We start from the raw sequence: 21325 nt of genomic DNA, 5'->3' as shown, positions 1-21325 counted from the left end.
GGGCAAGATCGGCAGATGCCTTTCATTGGGTAGTGCAGTACCAATAATCACTTCCATATGCCAGTAGCAAAATGAATTGCGATAGTGCTGAATGCCTGTACCAAAATTAATTGTGATACTGTTAGACTGTTTTTGTAATTAGGACTGAAGGACTTGCTTCCGTGCTTCATGTGTTACACATTGCAGCATGCTGCTTGCTGCAAATAAGCAAGCAGTTTGCTACAGTATTTTAACATTTTAAAAACTGAAGCACAAAGGACATGGCACTCCTTGGGAGGAAAACCGGTAGAAAAAAAAGACTTTTTCTTTTGCTCTGCAATTTAAGAGTCTTTCTTCAGTTATGTCAGTAAATTCAGGAATAATTTTGAAAAATGCACTGAGCTCATCCAGACATCCATAATGATATCACACATTCCAATCCCCAGGATATAACTAATGTATTAGCAGACAAATTTAGTGCTAAATTTACCCCACTTACCCAGACTGTTGTAACTTCTAGCCCTGAAAATTAAGTTTCCCCTGTAACTACCTTAGAAAACGTCTTAAGATTCCCGAACAAAAACTAAATATAATGTTTTTGTATGAAGAAACGACATATCAGGCTGCATTCTCATCAGTGCCTAGAATGCACTATCCAAGTCTCTACTTAACCTCAGTCCATCCATGGGGTCTATTCCTGATGCCTTGGGAACAGCCACTTGGACTCCTCCACGCAATGACGGCCCCTTACAGACCCATTTAATTACAGGCTCAAAAGCCTTAAATGCAAAGCCATGAATGTATCACAGCAGAACTCATTCATACAACAAAGGCAACTTAACTGATCTAGACCCCACTTGGTTTGCTTTTGTGAAAAGCAGGTCCTGTCTCCTGAACCTAGTAAACTTCTTTGAAAATGTTATAGAGCTTGTGGACACACTGTACAAGCTGCTTATCTTGAGCTAGCCAAGGCTTTTGACACAATGTCCCACCCTAATATTAATGAAAAGTTAGACAAACAATGTAAACACCTATATTGTCCACTGAATTACAAACTGGCTATCCAACAGATACCAAATAATGAAAGTTATGGGTACCCTATCTGAATGTAAAACTTTAACTACTGGGCTACCACAGGGATCAGTGCTGGGTCCTCTCCTATTTGGCATTTATTCTGCAGACATGCAAACCAATATTCTTGAAGTGTGTCTGACCAAATTCACTGATGGTTCCAAGCAAGGCATTATCATCCACACATCCACTGATACTAAACTGCTCCAGAAGGGCTGGAATATGGGCATACCTGGTGTACTGAAAACAGCTTCAAGCCAAATGCAAAAAAGTGCAGTGTAGCAGCATTTGACAAAAAAAGCTGGTTTCACCTTATATGTTATAAGTAGTACTCCACTTCAAACAGACACAGTCAAAAAGGACCTGGGTATTCATGTGAACAACTCTCTGTCTCTCATCCAGTCATTATGTTTCCACCATGGACTTTAAATGGAAAACTTTCTGTCTGATCAAATTTAATTTCCAAGGGATAATCTTCAAGATCCAAAGAAGTCTTCTTCCTACTGCACTTTTCCTGATCACACTCATAACTGACAACAATGCCTGCTTTTACATACACAGCTCCAAGTTTTTCGTCATTGAATACAATGCCCTCTTTTACATATATAAATCCAAGCTTGTCTTCATTGAATATGATGTTCTTACATAGAGTAGAGAGTAATTATCCAAACTAATTGGGTCCTAGGGTAGTTGGGATAATCAAATTGTTTGGATAATCAAACATATAATTGAATCGGATAAAAAACTTCTAAAAATGGTTTTGATGAACATTAAATAAGAAAAATAAAACAAATTTACTGCAGGTACAAAATGGTACAGAATATTATTGTATTAAAATATTTATTTGCCAAATTACAGTATAAGAGACTCCAAACAGGACACAACTACATATAATCCACTAGAAAAAATAATCATGAATTGTTTTTTGAACCAAATTTGATAGTCTTTTTTTGGCAGCTAAATCCCACATTCTCTTCAACAGCAAAAGTTGAGTTGGACAGCTTTCTTCTTGTTGCTTGTACCAGTACATTGCAGTTTCCAATGCTGTAAAAGCCTCTTCATAAGAGAAGAACTAGTATGTCTCCATGAAATCTATGCCACAGCATTTGGATAGAAATAATGATTAATTTAACATTTGGGTTGAGCTTACTGAAGCCTAATCCACAGTCATCCATTACAATATAGCACACCTTATAGGTTCATAGGTTGATACTAGGCTATCTGCCCTAGGGCATTTATAAGCCTAGCCAGAGTGTGTTTGGCTTTTGCCACCCTTTTAGATTAGTTGACTGTGCCTCTGTATAGTAGGTCACAGAAGACAGCCCTTTTAAGGTTAGTTTACTGTGCCTCTGTCTAGTAGGGACACAGAAGAGATCCCAGGGGTAAACCTACGATCTCCCATCCACTCGTCCAGATTTCTCTTGAAGAGGGTCATTGAGGGGCTCTGCCTAACATGGATTGGGATTTTGTTCCAGAGTGAGGGGAGCCTCTGGGATATGAATCTGTCCCTCCAGCATGTCCTATTTATTTCTGTGCTGAGGTTTAAGTCCCTGGAGCGTGTAGCTCTAAGGGATTTGGATTTCCTGAGGTGGAGCATGTCCATTAATTCTGGTTTGGACATGGCTTTATATGTCAGGCATAGATCGCCTCTGAGTAGGCGGTAAGCAACTGAGTAGAGCTGGAGTTTCTTTAGCCTAACTGCGTAGGGCATCTGTTTGAGTCCCTTGATCCTCTTGGTGAGGTACTTTTGGGGTCTTTCCAGTTGCTGCAGGTGTCAGGTAAGGTACATCCCAAATGGGGCACTGTATTCAATTATGGGCCTGATGAGTGATGAGTAGAGGGGCACAATGACCTCTCTTGATCTAGATGTGAACCCTTTCATGATAAGGTGGGCTATATAGAAGGTATTTCTAACCACTTTGGCAACGTGATTGTCAAAGGAGAGAGTGCTATCTACTTGGGTCCCCAAATCCCTAATTATTTCTTCTGTACTTAATGGATTACCACATATGTGGTAATTTGTGGGCACTTTGTTTTTCCCAAAGGGGATGACTATGCACTTTTTGGCATTTAGCTTTAGGCCATGGCTCTGGCACCAGTTATCCGTCTCTGTGAGACCCTTTTGGAGGATGCTTGTGTCAGTCGGCGAGTCGATTATGGCACCCAGTTTGCAGTCATCTGCGAACTTGGTCAGCCATAGTCCTCCTGTGTTAGCCTGTACCTCAGAGAAATATATACCGAACAAGAGAGGTCCCAGGACTGAGCCTTGTGGGATGCCACTTGTAACTGGTTTAGAGTCTGACATGGCACCTGCAATTCTGACCATGTGGGTTCTATCCCTGAGACAGTTTGCAACCCATCTTGTGACACAGGGGTTGATATTTAAGCTGGTGAGCTTATTTATGATGCCCGAGTGGGGTATTGTGTCGAAGGCGTTTGCGAGGTCCAGGTAGGCTGTGTGGACTACCTTCCCTTCGTCTATGGCTTTGGTGACTGTTTCAAAGAAGTCGACCAGGTTCAAGAGGCAAGATCTGCCCTTAACAAAGCCAAATTGTTAAGGTCCACTTTTTCTGTTTTCTTCATCATCCCCATCTCCAACATCTTCAACATCAGTCATTGCCTTTTCTTCTTCTTGCACAAATGACAAAATTTCATCATCATTCAAAATTTTAAAGCCAGGATCATTGTCATTTTCTAACCACATCTGTGAATCATCTTTGTCACAGTTGGAAAATCCTGGGTTTGCCTGGAACATGTCCACAATTTAATTTAGATGCTCACTGGCGTCCACATCAGTTGTCTCATTTTCTCCTCTTTCACCCAGCAGTCTATTCTATGCCTTTTTAATTATCTTGTGAAAATGTTTTCCAAGCATCAGCCACCATACAACAATCTTTAAGATTAACTCTTTTTGAAAAGACCACCACATTTTCTTCATCTTCTGCCAATAATAAACATAGGACTTGCTTCTTATACACCTTTTTAAGCATTTCTGTAACACCTTGATCCATTGGTTGAATCAATGCTGTTATATTTGGAGGTAAAAAAAAAAAAAAAATCACTTCAAAATTTTCATCAACTGCATTCAATTTCTCCACTCCTGGATGTGACGGTGCATTACCCTTTTCCAGTTTTCTTTTCTTTCTCTCTGAGCTTCTTTAAATTTAGGATGAATTCATTGTATACCAATCAAGAAATATTTCACAATTCATCCAAGCACTCTTCTGTGATTGTAGCACAGTGAGAGACATGTCACATTTTTGAAACATCTAGGCTTTTTGGCTTTGCTGATCATTAGCGGGGATAACAGATGGTTTCCAGTGGCATTTGTGGTTACCATAATTGTTACTTGCTCTTTGCTAACTTTAAAACCAAGGGCCACTGTTTCTCGCCTATATGCAAGCGATTTACAGAGCAATGATTTCCAGTATAAACCGGTTTCATCGGCATTATACAAGTCGTCAAGTGAATAGCCTTCTTCTTCCAAAAGAGCCAAGAATGTTTCTTTAAAATTTTCAGTGGCAGGAGCATCACCAGATAAAGATTCCCCTTGAACCTCGTAATTCTCATATGCCATGACAAGATTTAAAGTTCTTTAACCAGACACAGCTAGCCTTAAAATCTGACAGATCATCAAACTTATTGCTTAACTCAAGTGCTTTTTCACACAATAGTGGACCAGAGATAGGTCCCCGTTGCTTCTTCTTTGCACAAACCATTAATACATAGCCTCTTCTAATTTTTTGTCTTTCAGGTTTTTCATGGTTTTTTTTTCTTCTTCTTTTTAACCCGTGTTCACTGTCCAAATCTGATGCAAACTTCAAAATTATACTTTTTTTCCTTTTGATATCTGAAATTATAGCCTTCCCAACATTGGAAATCTTCGCAAGAGATGATCCAGTTTCACCCTTTTCTAGTCTACTGATAATTTGTATTTTTGTTTCAATAGATAAAACTTTGTGGTTCCTTTTTCTTGTAGAAACATATTCACACACAAAAATACACCTGTAACAAAAATAACAGAACTGAATACAGTATTGTATGCCCATGTAGGCAGCCCCAACTCCTCCGCTCCACCGATCAATCACGTCCTGTAGAAGATTCATCATCAAAGCATGTGTCTGCCACTCACTCACTAGGTATTTACCTTTTAAAAAATACCCTGTACTGTATAGTATAATGGTTAAGGTGTTTATCTTACAGACACAAGGTGCAGGCTTTGATTCTCAAAAGGAGTAATTGGCTAGGCATAAAATGGCCCAAAAGGGGAGTTAGCCTAGTACTGTACTAATCTATGAGCCTATTGCATTTGGATTTAATTTAAAACTTATTTCAAATTTTATAGCACAAACACTAAAAGACACTTGCTAAACAAAGCAATACAGTCTCACAATGAAAACAGACTTAACATTAAAACTGGGTCTACTTCACGATGTCGAAAGCAGACAATATCAAAGCTGATATTGTCGGCAGCACAACATCGAAAGTGCAGAACATCGTGCAGGTAAACGGAAATCTCTGTAGGGGGAAATATCCATTTATCTCAATGTAGTGCGGTCTCGGAGTTGGAATATTTAAGTAAGGGGGGTGTGGGGAGTGCAGCCCCCATGTGGAGGGTGCAGGGGGGCTTGCCCTCTGCCTACGTTAGTTAGTTTTTATTTTTGTTTTTTTTAACGTTATTCGATGTTTTACTACATCGATCACTAGAGGCCAACCTTTAGTGATTCGATGTAGTAACATTTCGATAACGTGATATAGAGGCTTAAAATTTCTCTGCCTTTGAAACTCACTTTCATTGCAACAGCACTGAAACTTACATTCAAAGAAAATGCATCTGGCCACTGGAGGATTAAGTTTATATGTGGGTTGTTTTTCAAATTATAGCACCCTTTCACATTTTAGGACCATGCATACATGAATACACCTTCCTGACTGTATTAAGTTATATTCCCTGTATAATATAGCACCATTTGTTAGAGTATGTTTTAAATTTGCAACTTCTAACATGTTTCCAGTAAACAATGAAATAAAATGTATGAACCAAGAATGAAAAACTGCTCAATTTAGAACATTTAATCAATAAAAGTCTACTCAAACTTCTGTCATTACAATCCATCGATATCAGTCAATGCACAATCTCTACAGAAGTAAAAGTCATCTAAATAATCCCACATTAAACAGATGTGTAACTGAGGACTGCAGCATCAACCCCCTTTAAAGTACAGCACAGTACGGTATCAGCAATCCATCTTCATCAAAAGCAAGTATACTACCTGTTGTGCTACTAACAATATTTTTAAATACTTTGGCACAATAGTGATTATCATTTGCTAAACAACAGTTGCACATTGTAAACAGACTTGGCATAAGCAGCAGTAAACGTCTCTTTCCCTGAATCTCTCGGCTCCTTGTAAAATGCACTTGACACTCACTCTTGAAAAATGCACTTGACACTCACTCTCTTGTACAATGCACTTGACATTCAACCATATCTCTCAACTTTGTAGCACAAGAAATCTGGAAAAAGCCAAAATTTAGGGGGGTGGGACAAAAGCTCAAAACCAGGGACACATTTTAAATATTGCTTGTATAATCTTAGCAAGTTGCTAGAAAAAGAAGTTATGTTGTTACCATAACATTCCATCTGTGTTGATCTTCATTCATTCTTCACTGATGGGTTTGGTTCCAACTACTCGGAAATGACACGGCCGTTATACCCAGCTCATGCCAGCCAAAAACTCTCGAGCTAAGGCTCTGCCCACAATGCCTCTCTCCCCATTACCTGAGATCGAATTTGCCTAGTACTTAAGAAATACAGAAGCCCTGTCTGAGGTATAACCCTGTAATATCCCAGGACTAGGTCCACACCTCCAGGAGTTTTTTGGAGGGAGCAGGAGGGTGGGATGTCAAGAATGAATGAAGATCGACAACACAGATGGAACATTATGGTAAGAACATAACTTCTTTATCTGATGTCGTCAATCTTCATTCATTCGTGACTGATGGGACAGAGTCCCTAGCTACTTTAGATCTTTGAATCTCTGTAGTCTCAAATGAGCTGCTACAACTGCCATGCATTTGGTGAACACCTCAGGGCTGTGGTGAGACCGAAGGGCAGTACTCAAAACTGGTAATGACTGGCTCCTAGCCGGAAGCGGAGATACCTTCTGGAGTGTTTGTCCATTTTTATGTGGTAATACGCATCCTGAAGATCTATACAGCACATCCAATCATCCTTCTCTAGAAAGGGAAGGATTGACTGAACTGTGACCATCTGGAATTTTGTCTGTTGTACAAATCTGTTCAATAGGCTGAGATCCAAGATTGGTTTCCAGTCCCCTGTCTTTTTTTGGCACTAAAAAGAATCTTGAGTAGAATCGGGATCCTATTTGGTCTGGTGGGACTACCTGGATGACTCTTTTTTGAAGCAGCTTTTGAATCTCTATTGCTGCCAGATCCCTCTGACTGGGTGGAACATCGGGGATTCACTTTGGGCAAAGACTGAAGGAAATATGGTAACCTCTGATAATTATTTTCTGCACCCAGGTATCAGAGGTTATTGAAAGTCAGGCTGTATGGTGCAGAGAGAACCTCTCCCCGACTGCTCCCAGAGGTAAGCAATCGGGCCTCCATTCAGGAGCATTGATAGGGTTGTCCGGGAAAGGAATCTCTGGAGCCCTAGTTATGTGGACCACCTCTGCCACAGGAGGAGCATCTTCCAGAAGAATTCCCCCCTCTGCCCCAAGAGGAATATCACCACGCGTGTCCCAAAAAGGCCCTTGGGTCGTCTTGAACCACATTTTTCCACTCCTCTGATTCCTGGAGCAAGGTCGCTGAGGAGTGGAAAAATGAACACCCACAGCAGAAATGATCTTTCTGTCTTTTTCACGCTTGGCTAGTGTTTCTAGGACTCTTGGGCCAAACAAGGAAGTCAAAAGTGTTACAACCTCTGCGAGTACGGCAGCTGCAAGGTCCCAAGAGAAACAGTAATCCAAACAAAAAACAAGGATTAGCATACAAGGCACCTTATTGTAATATAGAATACTTTAATAAAAGTATTTTGGTTAAATACTTTTATTAAAGTATTCTATGTTACAATAAGGTGCCTTGTATGCTGGTCCTTGCTTTTTGTTTCCAAACAAGGAAGTACCATCAACAGGAGTATTGGTAAAGGAAGACTTAAAGGGTTCCACGAAATCGCACAACCGCATCCAGATGTGACACCTAATAGCAACACCTGTACCCACTGCTCTAGACATACCTTTGGCTGTATAAGCAATAAGCCACATGGACAAATTTGAGATCAACTCCAGGGTGGCAAGCTGAGAGGCTACTTTATCTTGAATCCCATCGGATACTGCTCCTGCAAGGGTGTCTGAAAGCTCAGTTATCAGATCCCTTTGAAGTCTGGTAAAATATGCCAAGAAGTTCAAGGACCAAATAGTGAAGGTCAATGAAGCAAAGACCTGCTTCCCAAATCTATCGTCCGCGACTCTTGGTTCGGAGGATGGATAGTTGAACTCTCATCGGCAAGTTCCTTTTTGGTGGCCATCGCCACCACCATGGCATCCACTGCAAGACCCTTAGACCAATGGGTCTGATCCTCCAGGGCTGAAATAATTTTATCCGGTCTCCGGGGAATAAGCTCTATGGAGTCAGGAGCCTTCCAGGCTCACTGAACAATCAACTTAACTAGGTCGTTAGTGGGCAGGCTCACCCAAGCAGTAGAAGGGTGGGCAAGAAAAGCTTGCAAGAACACAGACTCCTCAGAGGATGAGCTTGAGGGCTTCCAATCACCCCTAAAAAATATTTCTAGGATGTCTCCAAAGGGGGCATCTTCCGGGGATGACTGTGGGGAACCTTCCCCTTCATCATAATTTGTGTCTTCAATGAAAGATTCTTCAGGAGAATCCAGGTGCTTCCTCTTGCATGTCCTCTTATGGCGTAGCTCCTCAGGGGGAGGTTTTGAGGAGGACTCCGAAAAGGAGGGACCCTGAACTGGGGTTTCTTGCAGCTCTTGTGCCTGCTGTCCTGATGAAGCAGATTGTGACAGCTGCAAACTAGAGAAAACAAAAATATGGCACTCCGCAGAGGATGGAACCAGCTGGGAGCCTGCTGAGACCAAAGTTCTCTCCATAATCAGGAAGGCAGGTCCACCTGAAGAGGGATGGGAGCCTGGAACCGAGAAAGACAACCTCGGAACCAGGGTCACACCCCTCTCCAACGAGCCACCACCCAGAGTAGGAGGCAAGAGAAGGCTCAAAACTGCCATGGCCCTGAGAGCTGTAGACGGCACTGTGAATCTCAGAGCCAACAGCCAAACCAAAGTCCTGGGTGTGCAACAGATCCGAATGAGCTGAAGACCACAGAGTCGACTCCAGTACTGAGGTGAAATCCACTGTCAGCAATAAGGTAACTGGCACCAGCAGTGTCAAAGTGGGGGGCTCCAAGCCCTGAAATGAGATTGAAGGAGGAAAAAGTGGTGGAGTCCTTGGAGAATAAGCCTCAGCTCTGGGTGGCAGAGAGGTTTGTGATGGTACAGGGAGATCTCTGGCTGCCATAAGCTGATCCACTAATCTAACTACATCCAATTCTAATGGACTCCTTGAGGAATGGAATGACATTCCTGAAGGTTTATCTAGAAAGGGGCTCAGTTGTTGACTCAAAAAGGGGTCCACTGAAGGGGAATATCTAGTCTTGGGAATAACTGGTAGATTGACTTTTGGCATCATAGGCTGATGTATGGATCGTGATTTTAGAACTGAAAGATATGACAATGGAGGTTGTACAAAAACTATTGTCTGTGCCAAAGTAGTGGTCAGTGCCGAAGAGATTTTAGTCTGAGCTGATTCAATGACTGTAGGCACCAATGAGGACTTGGTTGTTTTTGGTGATGTAGGTGAAGCTATTGTCAATTTCGGTACCTTGGCTTTAGGTTCCGAAGAAACCACTGGAACCTGGGTTTTTTTATGAATTAGATTCATGTACCATAGGGAGGTCGGCACAGAGTGACTTCTTTTCTTTACTTCTGCTTTAGGAGACTTTGAAGTCACTGCCTTAGATACAGCTTCAGTAAAGGAACATTTCAATAAGCCTTTCCAAATAAGTTTGTTGTGCTCTTCAACTAAAGTATGGGTGCTAAAACCCTGACAAATAGTACAAGTCAAGTCCAAGTGAGGGGCACCCAAACAATACACACAGGAAAGATGCCCATCAGGCATTTTTCTGCCACAGTCTTGACACCACTTAAATCCAGATGTCCCCTTTTGCTTCCTGCCAAAAATTCTAAGTAAAAAAGTTTAGAAAGAAGAAATTTAAAGCACTTAGCTGAGAACATCAGTTGATACTTACAATTTTTTTATGCGGCAAACGAGATCTGAGGTAATGGGGAGACAGGCTTTGTGGGTAGAGCCTTAACTCAGGAGTTGTTGGTTGGTGCGAGCTATGTATAACAGCAGAGTAGGTTCTTAGAGGTCGGAACTGAACCCATCAGTCAAGAATGAATGAAGAATGACAAAATCAGATTAAAAGGTTTTGTGTTACTGTACCACGCATTTCCTGAAAGATGGTCACAAGACTTTTCTCCCAATGCACTGTCTCTCAATGCACTGTTTGTTAAAATGAGGTCTCTACCCCCCCAATCTGTTGCAGATGTAAATTCCTGCAGAATGTTAAATTATGCATGGTAGAAAGAATCATGATGCAATGATTTGGTTCAGATAAAGTACAGTTGTGTACCCTTACCATAAATGTAGATGTTCGAGTGTATTCACTGTTGCAGTCATTACATTTGGGTAATCCTGCTGGCAGGTTGCCCTCAGTCGGCCTGAATTCCAAAGTCCTGGGTCCTGCGTCGGCTGCTGTCACCCCTTCCCTGATGTCAGGTCATCAGGGGTATAAAAGAAGCAGCCGACACCATTTTCTTTAGTTTTTCTTGCCCCAGATGTCAGGTGCCCCCTAAAAGGGTAGCCAAAATGTGCATATATATATATATATATATATATATATATATATATATATATATATATATATATATATATATATAATTACATGCACCAATATAAACTTTACCTTCATCTACAAGCAAATACACCACATAGGTTGTATAAAACAGAGAAGGAAAAATAGGTTCCATCAGAAGAAAAGGGGGATGGCAGGTGGGTAACCTGGACTGCAACAGTGAATACACTCGAACATCTACATTTATGGTAAGTGTACACAACTGTACTATGTTCATCGTGTTTCACTGTTGCAGTCATTACATTTGGGTAGATTCCCAAAGCTATGGTTGGGAGGCTGGAGCTAAACCGCATTAGGAGCGGCTAAGAGTCCCTGCAGAACTGCAGTGGCAAAGCCTGCCCTGGATTTAGAGTAGAGTGGCAGATGATAGTGCTTTGTAAAGGTGTGCATTGAATTCCAAGTAGCTGCCTCTAAAATGTCCTTGGTTGGTACTCCCCTGAGAAAGGCTGCTGAAATGGCTGCAACTCTGGTGGAATGTGGCCTAATGCCCTTAGGCACTGGCTTGCCATGGTATTAGTAGCAGAAACGAATGCAGTGGCCTATCCATTTTGAAACAGTCTGCTTTGAGATAGCCTTTCCTTGTGATCCTGCAGCATATGCCACTAGTAATTGCTCTGTCTTTCTGAAAACTTTGGTTCTGTCCAAGTAGAATCTAAGCTGTCGGTGTACGTCCAAAGAATGCAGAATTCTTTCCCCCTTGTTCTGTGGATTTGGATAAAAAGTTGGCAGATTAATGGTTTGGTTAAGAGCCACACTGGACACCACTTTAGGCATAAATGTCGGATTTGTCCTCAGGGAGACCCTGTCCAGATAAAAAATTATAAAAGGTTCCACAGCCATGAGTGCCTGTAGCTCTGAAACTCGTCTTGTAGAAGTTATTGCTAAGAGCAGAGCTGTTTTCCAAGATAAAAACTTTATATCAGCATTAGCAGCTGGCTCAAAAGGAGGCAGGGTGAGTTTTTCCAAGACATAGTTGAGGTCCCATGCAGGCATGGTGATCTCCTTGGAGGCCTTAAATTTTTGGCTCCTCTGAAGTACTGTTTTAATAAGGGATGAGAAAAGATTGGTGGCACTGTATTGTAATGAGTCGAAATGGCAGAGGCATGAATTTTAATACATGAGTAACATAGGCCTTTGTCCAGCATCTCAGTTAAGCATTGTAAAATCTGAGGAATATTTGGCACAGCTGTATCCGTTCCTTGTGCCTGGTTCCAAGCACAGAATGTCTTCCATTTTCCAGCATAAGATTTTCTAGTACTAGGCCTTCTGGCTTCTAAAATGACATCCATCACAGCTTTGCTGAGAGGTGTGTTTTGTATGACTACATTATCCGCCATGCTGCCAGGTTTAAAGTCCTGAGCTGGCTGTGCAGGATCTGATTGTTTTTCTGGGACAGTAGATGTGGTACTTGAGGAAGGGTCCAAGCTGGGCATTGAGACAAGCTCCTTAATACTGGGTAGCAGTGCTGCCGGGGCCAGTCTGGTGCAATCAGTATCATCTTTGGCTTCTCCTGTCTGACCTTTAGAAGTACCTTTGGGAGGAGAGGCAGAGGGGGAACAGCATATACTGATAGGTTTTTCCAGCTGAAGGATAGAGCGTCCACTTTCCATGCTTGTCTGTAATAAATCCTTGTGCAGAATCTCTTTAGTTGGTAGTTGTGAGGGGAGACAAATAGATCTATGTCTGGGCATCCCCATTTCCTTGTTATCATGCTGAAGACTTGTGGATCCGGCTGCCACTCTTGGGGATCCATGAGATTTCTGCTTAGTTTGCCTGCCAGAGTATTTTTCCTTCCTGGCAGGAATTGTGCCTGCAGATGTACTTGGTAAGTCAATGCTGTGTCCCACAAAGTCATGGCTAGTCTGCAAAGGGGTTAAGAATGCGTGCCCCCCTGCTTGTTTATATACCACATGGCTGTGGTGTTGTCTGTCTTTATCAGTAGTTGTCCTGGTTGAAGTAGGTCCTTGAAGGCTGTCAGGGCATTTTGAACAGCTAGCATCTCTTGTTGATTGATATGTAGATGCATTTGGTTTGAGGTCTATGTTCCCTGAATGTATTTTCCTGCCATGTGGGCCCCCCAGGCATAATCTGTCGCATCCGTTGTTAGTGTTTGCCTGGCTGGGGGTAATGTGAATGGCTCTCCCTTGTTTTGGTGACAAGCCTTTGCCCACCATCGAAACTCCTGCTGCAGGCAGGGAATGAGAGTAATTATAGTTTCCAGGCTGTGGCAATGTTGAGTCCAAACACTTTTTAGGTACCACTGAAGTTTCCTCATATGCAGTCTTGCATACGGAATTAGTAGGATGCAGGAAACCATGAAGCCCAAAGCCTGCAGAATTTTTCTTGCAGATAACTGGGCCTTTGTTGCTAACATGTTGAAGTAGGTAGTCAGTTGTCTTTGTTTGTCTGGAGTGAGATAAGCCATCTGGGCAGTTGTATTTAAGCTTGCACCCAGGAATATTATCTCTTGAGAGGGTATGAGTTTTGATTTCTTTTCATTGACTGTGTACCCTAGGCATGTTAGAAATATTTTCACAAACGCCAGATGCTGTAGAAGGATGTCCTTGTTCTCTGCTTGAATTAGACAGTCATCCAAGTAAGGATATATTTGTATTCCTCTTTGTCTGCAGAATGCAATTACTGGTGCCAGGCACTTTGTAAAGACCCTGGGCGCAGTAGATAAGCCAAAGGGCATTGCAGAGAATTGGTAATGCATTGAGCCAGCCTTGAATCTGAGGTATCTTCTGCATATTTGTCTGATTGGGACATGCAGGTATGCCTCTTTTAGATCTAAAGTTACAAGCCAAGCGTTCTTGACCAGCATGGGCAGTAGCTGCTGTAAGGTCAACATTTTGAATTTTGGTATATCCAGGAATGTATTCAGAATCGATAGGTCCAGTATTGGCCTCCAGGCCTTGTCCCTTCTGAGTACCAAGAACAGTCTTGAGTAAAATCCTTGTCCCCGCTCTTGCTCTGGCACTTGTTGAATGGGCCTCATGTCCATGAGGGATGAGACTTGTTTTTGTGCCTCTGCCCATTGATTTTTTGGCAGATCTGGCCAGCCTTTTGCCTTTGGCAGGGTATGGAAATGGAACTTGTAGCCTTGTAACACGATATTTAGAACCCACTTGTCCTGGGTTATAATGTGCCAATTTTGAGAAAAAAGTGCTAATTTTCCCCCTAAGGGTGCTGCCAGGAAATAAGTGCTTGGTGCTGGTAGGGGGAAGTCATTGGGACTGTTTCCTGTAATGTTGTGATTTGTCCTCTCCACTTTTAGAGGTAGAAGCACCCCCATTGCTTTGACCTGTATGAACCTTGCGCCTGGGATCTGCCTCTAGGGCATCTGGGTCTGCCCCTTTGAGGTCTGTCTGACACAGGAAAGGAACAATTCTTTGTTGGTCAGTGTCTACTAAACCTAGGTGGCTGTACTTGTAAGAAATCTTTGACCATTTGCATAGATTTAGCCTTGTCCTCCATTTTCTATAACACCTCCTCTGCCTTAACACCAAACAAAGAATCATGCTGTAAAGGTGCATCCAATAATTTAACTTTAACATGATCAGGCAGATTTTGTTCCATTAACCAAGCATGCCTTCTAATTAAAGAACCTGTAACTGCGGCCCTGCAGGAGGCCTCTAAAGAATCAAAACCACATTGCAAAGTATGCTTTCCAACTTGTTCAGCTGTATACAAAATATCCTGCATTTCCTTGTTTTCTGCACATTCAGAATTTAACAACATTTTCTGTTTAAGCAATGCCATGACATGTTGCTGATATTTGAGCATATGAAACTGACAGTTTAAGGCCCTTATAGCCAAGGTAGCAGATGTGTAAACCTTTTTTCCCCATCTATACAGTGCCCTAGAATCCCTGTCAGAAGGGGTAGGATTTTTTGCAGGGGAAGCCTTAACACCCTTGGGACCCTGAGAAATAGTTTCTGGGTCTGCAGCAGGGTTTTTAAAAAGGAATTCATGTGAGTCAGGAACCCTGTAATATCTGTCATGCTTAACAGGCGCTGGAGGTAAGGAGTCAGGGGTAAGGCTAGACTCTGAAAACACATCATCTACAATGTCTAACACAGGAGGGATGGCTAGTGGCTTGTGCTGAGGTAGTAACAGGAAATCTCTGAGCCTCTTTTTAGACTCTGAAAAATCTTGGCTCTCCCAGTGGAAATGCTCCCTCATGGTAGGTAAGGTTTCCCCAAAAGAGTAATCCTCTGGATGAGAAGCTGAAGGTATGGATTCTTCAGCATCAGAATCCTCATAGGGGGGAAAAGAATATTCCTGATCAGAAGAGGAATCAGAAGAAATGGAAACCTGATCTGAAGATTCATAGTCAGTCTCTTGCCTAGGCATCTTATCAGGAGGGGGATGTGAACCCCTGATTAAGGTAATCAAGTCTTCGGCCATTTTGAGCATCTGTTTTGTGGGCGTGGAGGCCTGTCCACGTGGCTCTTGAGGCAGCTTCTTTGCCTTAGAAGGTGCTTTAGTCTTTGCCTTTGAAGTCGGTTTAATGTATAGATGTTTGGGTCTGAATACACCCTCAGAAGCCGGTGCCTGCTCAGCAGCTCCGGACCCATCTGAAGGAATAGCGTCCGATGCTCCAATACCTTGAGTTTCTGGTGGCATGGCCGACTCCACATGGGAGTCGGTAGCGGCCTGTGACTCTAAAGTAACAGTCGTCAGGGGCTGCGAAAGCACCTCACTGAGAACCAGCGAACCGGCGACTGGCTTAGGAGAAGCTTCGTCGATTTTGGGCCTCGGTCTTTCTTTTTCTTTGTGTTTTTTGTGAACAACGGTAGTCGGATGGCTTTCCGACGACATTTCTGGATAATTAAATCTGTGTCCAAAGTAGTTTAAAGCATAATCATACCGACGCTTAATAGTGCGTTGGCTAAATCTAGCACAAAACTGACAACCTAGAAAATTATGATCAGGGCCTAGGCAAGGAATACAGTAAGAATGAAAGTCCTTATGAGGTATTTGTTTCCCACAAGAAATACAATTATTAACTTTTTCTGACATCGGTTCTGGAGCAAGAAAAAAGTTTCCCCAACGGGGTACTTAGCTTTATAGAAGACTTCGGATCTGAAATTCGAACTCGAAAATCTCAGGAGTCGGCCGACCGGCACTTGCGAACTGCTTCTGCTTTGGGCACCGCGTGGCAAGAAAGACTAAAGAAAATGGCATCGGCTGCTTCTTTTATACCCCTGACGACCTGACGTCAGGGAAGGGGTGACAGCAGCCGACGCAGGACCCAGGACTTTGGAATTCAGGCCGACTGAGGGCAACCTGCCAGCAGGATTACCCAAATGTAATGACTGCAACAGTGAAACATGATGAATATCTGCATATGGATAATCGATGCTCAGCTGAATACAAATCCAAGCTTGTTGTCATTGAATACAATGCTCCCTTTGACATACAGAAATCCAAGCCTGTTGTCATTGAATACAATGCTCACTTTTAAATATACAAATTCAAGCTTGTCATCATTGAATACAATTCCCCCTTTTACATACACAAATTCAAGCCTGTCATCCTGGAATACAACGCCCCTTTTACATATACAAATCCAAGTTTGTCATTGAATACAATGCCCCCTTTTACATACACAAATCCAAGTTTGTCATCATTGAATACAATGCCCCCTTCTGCATATACAAATCCAAGTTTTTCATCATTGAATACACATCATTGCATACAATGCCCCCTTTTACATACACAAATCCAAGCTTGTCACTGAATACAATGACCCCTTCTACATATACAAATACAAGCTTGTCGTCACTGAATATAATGCCCCGGGTCTATATTATATATTTGAACTTTCAGAACTTTGAATCCCACATGTTCGACAACATATGATCGAAGTTTAAGAGTTCGAATATATAATAAAAAAAAAACAAAACAAAAAAAACTTACCTTGATGGTGCACACACCCCTCCTACTTAAATATACCAACTCCAAGATCACACTTCAGTGCAGTAAAGGGAAATGTTTCCATTCTGCACCGAACACCGCCATTATGTTTAAACTTCGAACGCTTGAAATTTTGAAATGGTGTTGACCATATGACATTTTTACATATACAAATCCAAGCTTGTCATCATTGAATACAATGCCCCCTTTTACATATTGAATATAATGCCCCCTTTTACATACACAAATCCAAGCTTGTCATTGAATACAATGCCCCTTTTTACATACACAAATCCAAGCTTGTCATCATTGAATACAATGTGCCCTTTTACATACACGAATCCAAGCTTGTCGTCATTGAATACAATGCCCCCTTTTACATATACGAATCCAAGCTTGTCGTCATTGAATATAATGCCCCCTTTTACATACACAAATCCAAGCTTGTCATTGAATACAATGCCCCTTTTTACATACACAAATCCAAGCTTGTCATCATTGAATACAATGCGCCCTTTTACATACACGAATCCAAGCTTGTCGTCATTGAATACAATGCACCCTTTTACATACACAAATCCAAGCTTGTTGTCATTCAATACAATGCCCCGTTTTACATACACAAATCCAAGCTTGTCGTCATTGAATATAATGCCCCCTTCTACATATACAAATCCAAGCTTATTAGTGAGCTGGAAAGGTCCCAATGATTTTTAACCAATAAATGAAATGCCTTAAATCCTTCGACTACGCTGATAGATTACCACAACTCTTCCTATAGTCAGTAATCTACTATGTACTCCAAGGTGACCTATGTTAGAGGAAGACTCAATTCTATTTGGCCTCTTATTTCTTCACAAAGCCAGTGGCTCTACAGACAGTCATACTAGGGACCTACATTTACACCAGCACATAAACAAGACTTGCTGGAAGGATAGGTTCTTAACTCAATGCATTCCCAACCTATCAGCGATGTTACTACAGCTGGTCAAGCAAAGTACTAATTTGTCTGCCTTTAAGGCTTATCTTGATAATTGGATGAGTATACATAATATTAGACTAGGGTTATCATATATGGTCCTGGCTTATTTGGGAAGTGGGCACTATTATGTACTTGTAAAGGGTAAAATAATATTTTAAATCTAGACTGAAGGATTAATGCTTTAATTCTTTTCTTTCCAAAGGCCTCATCATTTCTGTAATTTGTAACAGCGAACTGCCTCATATGTTCAGCTTTTGCTGCATTCCAGCTGCAATATAAGCCAACATTCAGCGCTGCAGCTGCATGTTCGTTTTACTGATCTTTGTTGCTACTTCTGAATGTATGTTGCACAACTCTGAATAGTAAAGTGTACATTTAATATGTTATACTAATACTCTGAAGAGTGTTTTATACTTCGCATTTTGTCCAAGTCATGACTTAAATGGTTCTTGCATGGATCAGCTCAATTAAAAATCTAACAAACACTAATTAAATACGTATAGTTTCGTAATTAACTGCACATTAAAATGTAATATATGTAAGCTAAAAAGTAGCTTCTTTCATAAATACAGTCATTACAACAAATAGTTTAATAGCACTTTTTCAGTTTTATATTTAATATAATGCTCTTTTTTAAAATTGGGAGTGACTCAATTTGAGACACAGCATTCTAGAACTGCAATTCTTTCTGGGATGATTCTTAATTTGATGTCCCTCTGCTACATTCTGATGTATTATACTAGCTATATAATACATCACTAACTCTCAGATCATTAAGATGTGCAATAGCATTTAACACAAAAAATAAAATCATAAAAGCAGAAACAAGGAATCCTCTAAAATCCTATAAATTTTTTACAGCATGCCCTGGAGATATGTTCATCATACTGAAAAAATGGAGACACAAAATAAAGATTACTCACTAGCAAAAGAAGTGTCATATTACTATACACTATTATAGCATTTTCTGCATTCGGCAGTAAACACTCAAACAAGCTGGGATTAAATATCTTTATATCTGCCATCCAAAAAGGTATGTTTACAACTATTATGTTATGAGTTTAATTTTGAAGTTTCCAAAGATATGTTTATAATTGCACATGGTCACTGCGTGAAAGAGAATACTTATGTGAATCTCAGATTTTGAATGTTAAGGCAGTTCACACAACAATGCCAACAGATGTGTAGCAGAAAATAAAACACTTTCAAAATAACACAACTTTTCTGAATGTACTATTTGTTCACCTTCCTGATTTTAAATACTTTTGTTTCTTCTCCATCTCTATTTTTAATTCATTTTAACTGCCTCCATTTTTCTTAAGATACTCACATAAAGACAACCTCCTGACATTTTATATGCCTAAGGGACTTGGAGTTTTGATGCATTAAAGTCAACACTGGAGCTGGAAAGTGGATGACCTGATATAGCAAATGTCTTTGGAGTTATGCAGTATTAGCCTCTCACATTGGTCATACTTTCTGAGACATTTAATGGTTAAATCGGAATGCATTATATCCCTTCATCACATAATTACAAATATACACACAGTAATCTTGGTCCTAAAGATCACTGCAATGCAGACCAATCATTATGCTTTTTCAGACCTCTGAAATCTAGCCATACAGTTCTGCTTTGTTTCTAATTCCTTTTCTTTGCCTCTGTCATTACAGTACACTTGCACCTAGATTTTCATTCATTTTCGGCTCATTTCCCTCAACCTGAAAGCATTGTATATTTGCATTAGTCAGATTATTACAAAACATGTAATTTCAGAATTCTGCTAAGTATTACTGGGCATAGTAAAGGCCTACCAAAATCATGTACACCCAGAGAAACAAAGGCCTTTTTTTCACCCCAGGATTCCCTAATATAACTTTCAGAAAGAGGAGTACACTTCTTTTAAATAGCAATGTAATTGCATATAAATATTTTATTTCTTTTTTTAATGCTATCCAAGAAATAGTTATGTTCAAATATGTGACCCTTACCTACTTATTTTCAGATGTTTTGTATTTAAGATTAGTATGATACTCAAAACCAATATTCTTCTTTTGCTTTACTAAATCTTTGGTCAACTTTTAATTTTAGGGTTCATCTTAAAAGTCTTCCTCTGTGTAAAGGCACAGCATATATTCGATATGTGAAATTCTAGACATAATAAAGTAGAAATAGTTTAAGACAGGCATTAGTGAAAAGTAGCTGAAAGAGGTGAGGTGGGAGAAGTTGATGGGAGAGGTCTTTTCAAGATGTCTGGCCAAAGAGGGTTCAGACAGGATGGAAAAACAAGGACAAACACGTATAATGAAGAAATACTGCTGAAGATGAGTTGAGGTTTTAAAATGTACTGTGACCAAAATGAATAAATCAACTTGGGTTAATGAGTATCTGTCACATAGTTTAATTAACCAAGGTTACAGAACTGGTACCTACTTAACCAGGTACAGCATCCCATAAAGCCACTTGGCAGAGTAAACAGTGAACAGTGTTTATACATACAGTGAAATTCAAAGATCAGAAATGTTCTTATTTACAGACACATGTTAAAAAGACTGAAAAGTGACATATTAATAACAATAGTTCAAATGCAATAATTTACTGATGATTTCTTTATCTGTATTAGACCATTACTCCATACACAGAAAATCAGTCTAGACATCAAGAACAGAAGAATGTTACCTACAGTGGCAATGCTAGTAACTTGACTTTTACGTAAGTCAAACTTAACTATTGTTAGCTGGAGTCTAAATGATTTCCAGTTTCTGTAAGTCAACTAATGGATTTAATGATACTCCTGAAATTTACATTAAAAGATCAACTGGATATGCTGACCTTTATGCTAATACTTTAAGTGGAACACTTATCTTTCTGAATTATGGCACAGGTCATTTCAAGTAGTGTTTACCTGCAGGTGAAGATCTTTAGCACATGATGAAAAAAACATATTTTAAAAAGTACTGGGATTAAAAGTGTTATTTCTTGTATATCCATGTATCTTACCTTTGATGTCAAAGTTTTCAAGAATATTTAGAGCCATTAGAGTTGTTATCCCCTGTCCATTTGGAGGAATCTCCCATACTCTTACCCCCTAAACAAAAAGAAAAAAATATATAATGATATAAATATTAAATGTCCATGAACTATATCTATATTGTGATGAAATAAATAAAATAAACATTAATTTTCTATTTTCAGTAAACAGTTGAACAAATCAGAACAGACTGTTTATTACTACAAACAAGACTAATGCCAGTAGGTATGAACAAACATGCACTATGTTATTTTTCACATATCAGTGTTAATTACTAGGCATTGTTGAGAATACTATGACACTGCATAAGTGCAAGATGAAA

The 21325-nt window shown here is 40.4% G+C and overlaps 1 protein-coding gene across 3 annotated transcripts in view; it reads right to left on the bottom strand.

The window, feature by feature from the left end:
* The window catches only part of LOC122801095 (glutathione hydrolase-like YwrD proenzyme), a 1228450-nt gene that overhangs the window by 517944 nt on the left and 689181 nt on the right, over positions 1-21325 (bottom strand). For all 3 annotated transcript variants that reach the window (XM_044070614.1, XM_044070615.1, XM_044070616.1), the window contains exon 6: positions 20973-21060. In XM_044070614.1, coding sequence (XP_043926549.1) covers positions 20973-21060 — 88 coding nt within the window. The remainder of the gene's footprint in view (positions 1-20972; positions 21061-21325) is intronic.

This window comes from Protopterus annectens, chromosome 4.part1 (assembly GCF_019279795.1).
Source record: "Protopterus annectens isolate FY-2018-M chromosome 4.part1, PAN1.0, whole genome shotgun sequence".
NCBI lineage: Eukaryota > Metazoa > Chordata > Ceratodontiformes > Protopteridae > Protopterus > Protopterus annectens.
The sequence above is the reverse complement of the archived record's forward strand: the minus strand, read 5'-3'. Positions and strand labels throughout refer to the sequence as shown.